The 12704-nt window shown below is 35.9% G+C and overlaps 1 protein-coding gene across 2 annotated transcripts in view; it reads right to left on the bottom strand.

Moving 5' to 3' along the window:
• Window positions 1-11767, bottom strand: part of mfn2 (mitofusin 2) — a 31335-nt gene extending 19568 nt beyond the window's left edge. Inside the window, exons 1-4 of one of the 2 annotated variants that reach the window (XM_048210720.1) lie at window positions 11383-11767; window positions 4840-5018; window positions 2497-2632; window positions 1405-1567 (exon numbers count right to left, since the gene is read on the bottom strand). In XM_048210720.1, the coding sequence (XP_048066677.1) occupies window positions 1405-1567; window positions 2497-2632; window positions 4840-5014 (474 nt within the window). In that variant the 5' untranslated portion in view covers window positions 5015-5018; window positions 11383-11767. Of the gene's footprint in view, window positions 1-1404; window positions 1568-2496; window positions 2633-4839; window positions 5019-10342; window positions 10798-11382 lie in introns of those variants that run through there. The other variant, XM_048210721.1, reaches the window with a different exon arrangement.
• Between the last annotated feature and the right edge of the window lie 937 nt (window positions 11768-12704).

Here is a 12704-nt window from a genome sequence, read left to right as displayed (position 1 = left end):
TTTTCACTATATCAACCTATAAATTTCATTAGTCTCATTTCTAAATGTTTAAATGCAAGTATTAAAATAAATAAAACTTTTTCATAAATAGTTGCGTCTTTCTCCATTTCATGCACACATCTGATAAACTGCAAAGAACAGTGGCATGCTCATTCCCAGCATTCCTCTACAGTAAACAATTTGCTTACTGTAGCGCACACATGTTTCCTCAGCCCTGTAATATATCAATGCAGAGGAAAGGTCATGAGACAAGTCCAAAATGACAAAAACGTGCTGCGACCTTGTGACAGCTGGCAGGAAAAAGCCCCTGACTCATGTGGGTGTAATTATAGACTGCAGCTCATGTACAGTCAGCCAAGATCTAGAGACATTCATTTAGCACAGGCAATTAGACAACACAACTTTTTGCCTTATTGCTCGTAACAGACCACATCTGCTCATTGTTTACCAATTTGATCACACTGTATGATACAAAAATTAAAGCACGATATATATTCATGACAGTATCGGCATTGGCCAATAGTGGGGCATTTACAGGTCTAAATGAGGTATGTACATGCATAAAAGGAAGTAGTTTACAAAAAAGTTTTTTTTTAATTATTTCATTATATTTATGCAGATGAATTGCCTTAGATAATGAACGCGATATTGCGTAGCTTGTCAGTGAACTACGGCTCTGTCTATTAAATGCCGCTCCATTTGAAAGCAGGTGATGGCGATTTAGCGGTAATCAGGGAACCGGCTTTACTGACGAAATGCACGTGACAATCGCATGCGATATATCGCCCAGCCCTATCATATATACATAACTTTCAGAATCTGAAATCGGAGTGGACTCATTCGGATTGATAAAAATTTGTGCATATAAACATACATACTGAGCTTGTTGTAACGCAACCTGGGATTGTCTTCTTCATGAAGAACACTTGATGCTGATTTACTTGACACTTGATTTATGACCAGCCTTCAAGCTAGAGGCACACCTATGATGGCTGAACATGCTGCCTTCATAGACACCTCACTAGCTTCTAGAACAGTGTATGTGTGTAGTGTACACTGTAGGTTTACTCAGAATAAGTATACAGTTTCAGCTTTGTCAAAATTAAATCACTACATGGCCACAATTTTGGACACAGTGTTCCTGAAACCTGTAAGAACACATGTGTAGCTCTACAGGGTGTCTTCCTACTTTTCAGATTGAAGAGATTACACACCCTTATTAACACCTACCGTGAGCAAAGCTCATTTATGGTTGCTATAGAGAGATGCACTGTTATGCAAGAGATCAATTTTCATTCCCAATCCCACTGCATGGGTCTTATCTGACTCAGCATGTCAGACACACCCAATGACAGCCTAAAAAGGAATGACTTTATGACAATTGAGAAGGTAGAGAGTTTTTACTTTAACACTCTTTCTTTCATCCGATCCTTCTGTGAGCAGGAAAGCCTCATTTCCATCTGTGCCTTCCACCCGTAGGAAGCAGTTGGTGGTGTGTCCAATCCCAGATGGCAGCACTTTGTCCCAGAGCATGGCGTTAATGACAGAGCTCTTCCCATTACTGGTTCTGTAAATGCAAAAGGTGTGACTTAAACCCAAAGTAATTCAGTTTTCACATGAACACTTAAGATGACAGCATATTTCCCTTGTACACGACGCGTTCTGTTATGGCTTGTGGACAGTCCATGATGTGTGATGTAATTTTAGTCATCAGCACAATCCGCTGATGTCTGTGTGCAGCCTGATTTGTGTGACCACGTGGACTTATGCAACTGTGCATGCACCAGTGATTTGAGCACTCGAAAAACAAATGACCACATGCCGAATGTGTCCATCCGCAAAAGGCTTAAAATGTAATTATTGCATCAATTCATAATTCCAGCACAGGGGAGAGAAAAAAGATATGTATATCGGTATCAGCATCGACTATCAGCCAAAATAAGTTGAAAAATATGGGCATATCGGATATCGGCAAAAATCCAATAACGCGCATCCCTATTACACACTCAACTGTGTGGTGGACGAAGCAGAATGTGGAAAAATAAGTATACCTGATACTTTCGTGTACAGCTGAACATGCAGCAATTCACAGTATTCGCCATTTGATAGCGTGTGTGAACGTAGGTGGTCAACACAAGCGCAACAGAACTGTAAACTATGTCTCTACAGAAGTTGACCAATAAAAATGTCTTTGTGTAGTTTACACTAGAGCTGCATTGACTCCCTCACACAAGTGTTCGTCAATATGGACAGCTATTATTGACAACAATGGACCGGGGTTAGTGTTGCCACCTTCTCACAAACTAATTGGTGAAAAAAAAAAAATTCAAGGCGCATATGCAAGGTGTACTGAAAATCTGGCACAAAATGTACTTCAAGTGCCCTGTAAGCATTTGCATAAAAAAATCAAGTATACGTTAAGCTTTAGTGCTACTCTGAGCATGACACAACAAATTTTGAGTTCATGCTGTCAGGGGCAATATATATGCACTGTACCTGCCAAAGAAGACCACCTTCATGTGTCTACGGGACAAGACTTCCCCAATCCCTGCCACTTTGGACAGGTATCCCCGCACCTCTGCCACCTGCTCCTCTGTGGTAACAGGATCCAGCTCTTCATTGCTGTAGGTTTCTGTCAGAGAAAGAGACCAGTTCAGCTACACTTGATATTTTAATACTTCAACAACATTTAGAACTTTAGACTTAAAGGGTTAGTTCAACCAACAATGAAATTTCTGTCATTTATTAATCACCCTCAAATCGTTACACACCCGTAACATCTTTGGAAAACAAATTAAGATATTTTTGATGAAATCCGAGGTGTTCGAACCACACATAGGCAACGACGTCACTGCACTTTTTAAGGCCCAGAAAGGTACTAAAGACATCGCAGAAATAGTCAACGTGACTGCAGTGGTTCAAACATAATGTTTTGTAGTGATGAGAATACTTTTTGTGCACAAAAACAAAACAAAAATAACGACTTTATTCAACAATTTCTTCTCTTCATGTCAGTCTCCTAGGTGTTCACATAGTAGGCACAGTGCAGCACGTCCGGGTTCTACGTCAGAACGACTATTTAACGATATATTTACTACCTTTCAGGGCCTTGAAATTTGTTATGACGTTGCTGTGTCTAAAGAGATTAGAAAGCGCTCGGATTTCATCAAAAATATCTTAATTTGTTTTCAAAAGATGAACGAAGGTCTTACGGGTGTGGAATGACATGAGGGTGAGTATTTAATGACAGAAATCTCATTTTTGGGTGAACTAACCCTTTAATAGTCAAAAGTCATGATGTCATGATGCCAATGTTAGGTTGTTGTTAACCACTTAGCACATACCATATACTTGAGACAAAACTTTCCTGAAAAGAACGTCCTTAAAATCTTCATTAATAAGTTCTTACAGTTATGATAACCTCCAACGTGTCTTAAATCCTCAAAGGTAAGACATTTAATGACTTTAATGGGTTCTTTCAAATATTAAGCATTACTGTATAACATTGCTTACATTATACACATCTCTAATAATAGTAATATGTATTATACGCGCATGAGTATTCTGAAATGACACCACTGATAGATGTTTTTGCTAGCTGAATTTGAAAATTCAGTAAGAACTCTACAAAATAAGAAAAATAAATTGCCCGAAAATCAGATAATGCCAAAATCTGTCATTTTCTTCTTAAGAAAAACAAATATAACTGTCCATAAGAAAATATGAGAATTTTCTAAACATTTTTTACAGAATTGCAATTTCTTACAAATTGAACATTCTTATGGATTTCTTAGAATTTATCTTGAGAAATTTCTTAACTTCTTTTTAAGAAGATTATTGTGAATCCGGCCCCTGCTCTCAATATACGCCTCGGGTTCCTCCTTGAATGTAAACCAAATCTTTTTTTTTTCCAGTTCAATGTCAGATCACTAAGAAAAACAATAGCAAACCTCTCTTCAAAAAGCAGCTAGATCTGGTTTTCAGCCAGATAGGGTTGTGCAGGTCAACTTGACAACTGCTCCACCAGAAGGTCACAAAACGTTTTTTTTTTTTGTATGTGAATGCTATTTTACGTGAATATTATGAGTGAAGCTCAAAACTTTGCTTACAAAAGAAATAGGTTATTAATCAAAAGTTACGTCGCAACCATTGAAACATTGGACATGAGTCCATAAATTTAAGCCATTTGTCAGCTTTGTACTGCGATCTGGTTACACGATTTTCTGCAAATTTAACAATATTCCATGAGTTATTCCACTGAACATAGAATCTTGTTTCTTTTCCCTAATCTTCACTCATGTCTCAGCCATTTTCACAGGAGATTATAAACTTTTCTTTTCATTGACTTTTAATTACTATATTTGCATTCTTTACAGTGGTGAAGTAGAAAAACACCGTAGGCCAGATACCTTTTTACTTGCACGTCCAATTCTATTTAACAAGTAAGCTTTGGCATTTTTGGCCAAAATATGACTGACCTCAAATAAACCTAATATAAATCCTCTAAAATCCTTCCAGTAAAAAGCTTAGCAGACTATTGAAACAACTGCCAGGGCAGATTTGTAAGAAGGTACTTTAGGGTTATTATTTGTAAGAAGAAAGCCTGAGGTGTTCATAGACAAAATCAGACAAGATACACTGACTAAGCCATGCTTTTCCCTGAGCCTTCAGCCGTCTCCCAGTTTGTTACGTAACCTGTCTTTGTTATCTGAGGCATGCAAGTCAGAACCAACCAGGTTTCTCTTATCAGCTTGACAGATGTACAGCACGCAACAGTGTGCTTTTGAGTTCCTGAAACAAGGACTGGAATGAATTGCCAAGAGTAATGAAAGCAGACACCTTCCAGAAAGGCTGAGCTTTCTTTGATGTAGGCGCCCAGCTGTTCAAAGATGCCGTTGATCTTCTTCTTGGCGGTGACGAAGTGTTTGAGCGGAGAGGCGTTCACCTCAGCCATGAGTCGCTTGTCCTTCTTGCCGATCACACTGGTATTGGGTCGCGGGAAAACCAGAGACATCTCACTAGAAAAGACAGACAGAGATAAATTAATTACAACTCATTTTCAAAAAACTCGCTGGCACTAGTGTTGTCACGATACCAAAATTTTGACTTCGATACTATACCCAACTTAAATATCACGATACCGATACTTAAACGATACTACGGCAAAAACCTAAAACAGCAGGAAAAGTAAATAAATAACATATATGACAGAACTTTCTTCACCAGTGTGCAGGCTGATAATTCTGGATTTGAGCTACATTGCCGTGAAGTTAGAGTTAGATTTAATATAATTTTTTATGTTTATTATTTTCATGCACAATAAAATTGTTAGGTGTTTTTGACAGTAAGATTATTGTAAAAATTAGATTACTGTAAATACTTAGAGCAATGTTTTAAAGCATAAATTGGTTTAAAATAACTATATACCCTTCACATATTTATGTATTTTTAAATTAATTTTATTTTTGCAACCAGATATCACTTATTAAACTTAGACTCAATAATACACCTCAGGTCTGCTTGCACGAGTAAAATAAATTAAAAAAACACTCATTTAATGTTTGAGAGCGTAAACAATGCTGGTATCACACTAACCTGTCGCTCTTTAAATTCTTTGTACAAATCGGGATATTTGTCGGCAAGATGCTTTTGACTCCCTTCGCTTGCGTTATTTTGTAACATCTTTTGCAGACAGGCTTTGTGGTGTACGTGGGCTTGCCCTGACTGTCGGCATTGTAAGCAAAATAATGCCATATTTCGCTTCGTGCATCTGCTTTCTCAACAATTTGTGGACGGTCTGCAAGAGCACATGTACTGCAACCATACCTCTCGTTTCGTCACCATAAAAGCCGTTGCGCAGTTGAGAGGAATAAACACGCACTCAATGTGCTTTAGAAGCAGCGCGCCGCACGCACACTTCCCCCTGCTGTCGCACATTAGGAAATACAGCTAGCACTCAAAGTACCGGTACTAATAAAATGAAGAACCGGACCATTTTTAAAAGCAGGGTATCGGATACCTTTCTAGTACCGGTATATCGTGCAACACTAGCTGGCACAATGCTGAGGTGTTCTAGGTGGTTGACAGAACAATCTGAGTTTTTTTCAAACTTTATCTAAATACCTTCTGGTAGCACAAACTCTTTAATAATGAAGCATTAAATACTTATAATGCTATGTGTCAAAAACTAAAGGTAAAGGCTAGTCGTCAACCAACATCAGCCAATATTTGGCATTTTTTAATGATCGGCATAAGCAGACAAGCTTGTCCAATGGTGAATATGGACTTTTATTTTGATGCACATTAGTTTAGTGACTTTTTGAACAGTGCTGTCTAATTAATTACACTGTCACAGTCAGAACTGTTAAACAAACAAAGAAAATAATAGAAAGGCAAACTATATAATACTTTCTCATAAACCTTTGGCATTCAGCAAATTAAAATGTAAATAATTCAAACAGGTCTTTGAATATCAAATAATAATTTAATTCACATTAATTTCTAATTTAGTACATTTGTAAAATAAATATAATTGAGATTGTGAGCAGCAATTGTTATTCATGTTATCTACTACAAAGTTACTTTTTTTTTTTAAATGATGTACATTTATAACACTATACTTTGTATTATATTACCTTAGCATCAAATTACAAAAAAAAGTTAAAGTGAAAGTGTTTATAATACAGCAGCTGTGGGAGTGATGGTAAATTTGACCTCCTTTTCTCTTCCGACTGGCGTTATCAATCTCTCTATATTTTTTTCCTCTTTTTGAAAGTTGTGAAAAGTTTTTCTTTTGCTATCTGAGCAAATGGGAACACAAAAAATATATTTGATGTAGTCTACCCTTCAACCGCCATAGAATTTTACCCAACTATGACAATTCTGCTTCTGAGAAATCCAGAAATGTGAAAAGGGTCCATAGTGTGATATCACATCATGTATATGAAATATTGGTCGTCATCAGCCACCCTGCTCACTAAGACATCGGAAATGGCCAACAAAAAAATTCATATTGGTTGACCACCATGTAAAAACAATATGCATTTCAAATTCTAAATGAGGTGAACACAATGGAATACAGAAAAGGAATTAACATAATTTTAAGGACATCCCACTAGCAGTTTCCATTTGGGGCTGAAGGATTTAATGTTCACACAATCTGACCATTTAATCTTATAAAGGAGGTGAAACAAAGGGATTACACACCCACAAGACACATTTTTGCAAATGAACACAACATAAAATACACAACACAAACACTTGGAAACCCTCTCTGTCACATGCAAACACAACACTCCCTGAGAACTACTCCCTGAGAGCTATGTTGTTGCCTAAATGCATTGCACAGAGCTATTGTTTAAGTCCCATGTGTTGATGGGAAATGCTGTGTCGCCCAAAAAAGCCGAGTGTCAACAACACATTATGCACAAGCTGTTCTAAATGTGCTTACTACAGTTTCTAGATGAGTTTTTGTACTTTGATCAGTGATGAGTTAAATAAAAGCCTTACGACTCGTATCAGCCAAACAGAAAAATGCAACAGATATCCTAATATCCTAATCGCCTTAAAAATATATCGCAATATCCGATTATATCGTCTATCCGAGCCCCGCCACGCCAGAGACAACACCGGCGACATACATCATAAACGCAAGTTCAGTTTGGCTGCGCTTTATCTTTGTTTTTTGGCACTGGCTTATTAAACTTGTCCAATGTTGAATGTGGACTTTGATTTTGATGCACATTAGTTTAGTGACTTTTTGAACAGTGCTGTCTAATAAATTATACTGTTACAGAACTGTTAAACAAATATAATAGAAAGGCAAACTATACAATACTTTCTCATAAACATTTGGCATTTGGCAAATTAAAATATATATAAATTTAAACAGGTCAACATTTAATTCACAATAATTTTTTTCACATTGATCCATTTTCCAATTAATTATTTCTAATTTAGTGCATTTGTAAAATAAATATAATTGTGATAGCAGCAATTGTTATTTACAGAAACAGAAAATGCAATAGGGCTGGGCAATACATAAAAAATATCCTATTGATTATCACCTTAAAAACATATCGCGATTAGGGCTGCAACCAGGGCTTGACATTAACTTTTTTGCTCACCAGCCACTGTGACTAGTGGTTTTACTAGCCACTCAACATTTTCACTGGCCACAATTTTGCTGTTGGGAAATTACATTTTATATGATTAAAGTTGACTTTGGCATGCTTAAATTACTAGATTTTGAGTCATTTTACTTGATTTACAAGATTTAAAATCCTTTCAAACTTACAAATGCAAATCCGCCAGATGCAGGTGGATTTCAGCAGTGCCACTTTGGCTGGTTGAATTTTATATATATATACATTTTTCAATTTTATGCAGTCTCTTAAAAAGGCATCTACAAAAATAAACTAATCAATCGAATATGCTGGTTTATTATCAATTTTGGAAACAGTTGTGCTGCTTAATATTTTTTATAACCTGTGATACTTTTTTCAGGAATATTTGAATAAAAAGCAAAAAAAAGAACAGCATTTATTTAAAATAGAAATCTTTTGTAGCAATATTATACACTACTGTTCAAAAGGATGTGTGTTAAAAAGTGATAGAAAAGACTTGTTAATATTTTACATAAATGCTGTACTTTTTAACTTTTTATTCATCAAAGAATCCTGAAAAAATATCACAGGTTCCAAAAAATATATATAGCAGCATATTAATACTAAATCAGCATATTAGAATTATTTTTGAAGGATCATGTGACACTGAAGAGTGGAGTAATAATGCTGAAAATACAGCTTTGCATCACAGGAATAAAAGATTAGGCTAATTAAAATTACATAACATAACAGTCAATATCTCTGAACCACTGATTCAAAACAAAAGATTTGTAAAGCTTCGAAGCTTCATGAAGCAGTGTTTTGAAATCGCCCATCACTAGATATTGTTGAATAAAGTCATTATTTTTGTGTTCTGAAGATGAACGAAGGTCTTACGGGTGTGGAACAACAAGAGGGTGAGTAATAAATGACATTATTTTCATTTTTGGGTGAACTAACCCTTTAATAGATCAAGACAACGATGTAGGACTAGAAAGGACTAGAAATCATCTGCTCCAGAAAGACAGACCAATTCCATTGCTGCAATGATTCAATTATAATTTATATATATATATATATATATATATATATATATATATATATATATATATATATATTCCACAAAAAAAACTCAAGACACTGCTGAAACCACGTTACTTCCTCAAAATAAACCAAATTTGGAAACCGTTCATGAGCATAACCTCAGCTGTACACTATTAACATTCAGTGCTGGTAAAGTCAGGGTTCTTCTGAACAACTGAGAGTGGTGTCGTATTAAAAAGTCTGGACATGCCGTTGGCAAATACGTGCAACATGGAGCGTTCCTGTGCTCTGGAAAGTCACCTTCACTGCACATACTAAGAAGACAAATGCAACGTCAGAAAAGCATCCAGCTGTCTGCACTTAACATAAGGTAACCAGACATCAGAGGTTGACTTTAACAGATCTAACTATCAGCAACCCTCCACCACATTACAGTAATCTGGAGACTGTCTGCAGTGTGCAGAAAACAGCATTGTATTTGCAGTCCAAAAAAATACAAGGTTGGTTCTATTGCTTCTGAAAATTAAAAACAAAATCACTACATTCTTTAAAGACTCTGCCATATATTTTCTGGCAAACAGTCCAGTAGTGTCATGCCTCCCAAGTAATATGGGATCACAAGACTGCAATGCATGTATAAAAATTATACTAGAATTAGAAAAATGCTGTTTTAATTCAGGTATTGCATGTCATTCTAAAAGACAATTTTTTAAATTCCATGCCAAAGATTAAAACTGTGGAATATGCAAATGCATATGAATGCATTTGCTTGAATTAAAACTAGTCCATCTGCACACCTTAGTCATACTCAACAAGGGTTGCTCCTTATAAATTACTGTAGCATGGTAAAAACAGTGTCTGCCAAAACATCATCTTGAATACTAAAGATCTATGTATGTCACATAAGTATGTCCTTTATCAAGCTCTTGATAAGCAGAGGAAACACTCCCATATACACTCCCTTTATATTGTGCAAGCTTTCTTACTAGTGCACACCCACACTAAAATTCTCAAGCGTTCATCTATTCATTTAAGTCCAAATTACTAAGATAATATACTGGTGATGAACTGATTAAGAGATTTGTTCAGCTGAACGTTGTCAAAATGTTTTGAAAACACACACATTTCACCAGGCCACAACGGATAAAACAAGAATAGAAAAATGTGTTACTAATATAACAACGCAGTCTTACCTGACAGTGCGTGTAAGCGTTTACATAAAACAGTGACGATCAAATAAGCTGTATCAGCTGCCCAGCATTTGCTCCTGCAGTGTCCGATCACCTACGCTGTTCGAGTTCAACTCAAATCGGAGTCTTGATAAAATGTAATGATCATTTTAAACCCCTTAACATACACTGATATCAGAGTCACGACTTCCACGAGACCAATGTCACAGACAGCAGCAGCAGCAGCGCGCGACTCCAATCCACTCCTCCACGAGACTGAAATCAACACGGATTAAACGTGTCTAAAGCACGTGATATATTCCGAGACAAACACCTCCAGTGTTTAGTTGAGCTCTAACAGGTTCAGATAGACTGATATTCGAGTCATAGCTCCAGTGAAGAGTATTTTCATGAGCTCAATGTCACTGACAGCAGCGGTAGCGCTCGACTCCTATCCACTCCTCCACTAGACCAAGTGCCGTAATCACGTGATTTAATTTCACAACAAGCCAGCATGTGTAAAATGTAATAATAAACTATATTATAATATAGTATATATTAGTATCAATATAATATATTAAAATATTGTAATATGAAATAAAGCGATTTTGCATCGCATTAACAACAAACCCCTCACTCAGTACAAAACCCGCCTCCAAAGATTTGTCAGCCAATCCCATGTGAGCAATTCGGAAAGCGCAGAATGATTGACAGGGGGAAGGATTTCGATTCGTTAAGAAAGGGCGGGTCGCTCCCCTTGACTCTTTATAGAGACTGGCTGTCATAGAGACGAGAATTTTACAGTGATATTTGAAAATATTTATTTCATATATATAACGTTATATAGTCTCTATAGGTGTCTAAAACGTTATAACATTCCTAAGAAACTAAAGGAGACATTGGTGAAATTATAAACCGGACATACCAACAGTTTCATATGAATTATTTTATATATTATAATCAAATGTATTATTTTATAATCAAATATGACATACCAACAGTTTTATATTCATTATTTTATATATTATAATCAAATGTATTGTTTTATAATTAAATATGTTTACCAGCAAGGGCGAAGTGATTATATCTCATAACAGTCCTCGAGCATGTTGATCCAGCGATGTCCTCTTATTAATAAACTCGAAAATCCTCTCCTGGAAGAGCTTTCCAGAAGACTGTTGATGCACTACAAGCTGAACGAAACTGAAACAAGATCCGTAATAACGAAATAAATGTTCATCAGACTGCTGACCATCAAAGCAATGCTGCTAAATAACTATCTTGACAAAAAGCATATTTATGTATTTGACGTCAGTATGAAGTGTTTTTAGCTCGACGTTCAAGATAAATATGCGTTTTAATAATTTATTCCTTATCTATCTAACAGCTCTGCTATTACTTGGTCGCCATTATCTTAGCAATTAGCTTCTAACGTTGGTTAGATGTCTTACGTCATGTATGTGCGACGGTTTTCATTTGACAAAAATATTTTCCTCCCGCACGGGGGCGCTCAGCGGCTCATAAAATCCAATCCTTCATGGAGGCGCATTCATATTTTATTCATTGAAATGCTTTGTATATGGCATACAAACACAAATCCACCTAAAACACTTTCATATTAATATTTAATTGTGATATTAAAAATATATTCAGTAAAAAGGAAATATTTTCCAGTCATCAAACAACCGTGATTGGTCCATCCTGACCAGCGAAGTGAAAAGTCATAGGTAGCACGTGACTACTGTGAACGAAGCGCCCAAGAAAGTGAACTCATTGTTTACTTAAAAGGTTTAGGAAATTTGGGGGACTGTGGGAAGGATTCGGTTTCATAATAGAGCTTTAAAAAACACATAATTTTCATAGTTTCTTATTTTCAGATGAGCGTTTCTTGTGGAATGAGACAAGAGCTCTGCCTAAAACAGCAGCTATGGCAAGCCGTTTCGACTTTTATTCATTCTCAGGATATGAATTCTTGATATCAACAATTCAATTCTTGATTTCAGGAATTACATTTCCACTAGTAACAATGTTAATTCTCTATATCAACAATTCCAAGTCTTGATATCTGTAATTGTATTTTCACTAGTGAAATGTCACCATAGGCTGCCATTCAAATTCAATTGTTGTTGTCAAGAATTGATTTCTTACTAGCTGAAATTGCAATATCAGAAATACAATTCTTGCTAGTAAAAATCATTACTATGTTACTTTGATTACTTTTTTACTAGTGCAAATATCTAGTCTTGATGTGAACAATTGAATTGCTACTAGTAACAATGTTAATTTTTGATATCAATAATTTCATTGTCACTAGTGACAATGTTAGTTTCTGATATCATGAATGTGATTGTTAAACTAGTAAGAAAGCCATTTTAGATATCTGAAA

This window comes from Megalobrama amblycephala, linkage group LG12 (genome assembly GCF_018812025.1).
Source record: "Megalobrama amblycephala isolate DHTTF-2021 linkage group LG12, ASM1881202v1, whole genome shotgun sequence".
Classification (NCBI taxonomy): Eukaryota; Metazoa; Chordata; class Actinopteri; order Cypriniformes; family Xenocyprididae; genus Megalobrama; species Megalobrama amblycephala.
The sequence above is the reverse complement of the archived record's forward strand: the minus strand, read 5'-3'. Positions and strand labels throughout refer to the sequence as shown.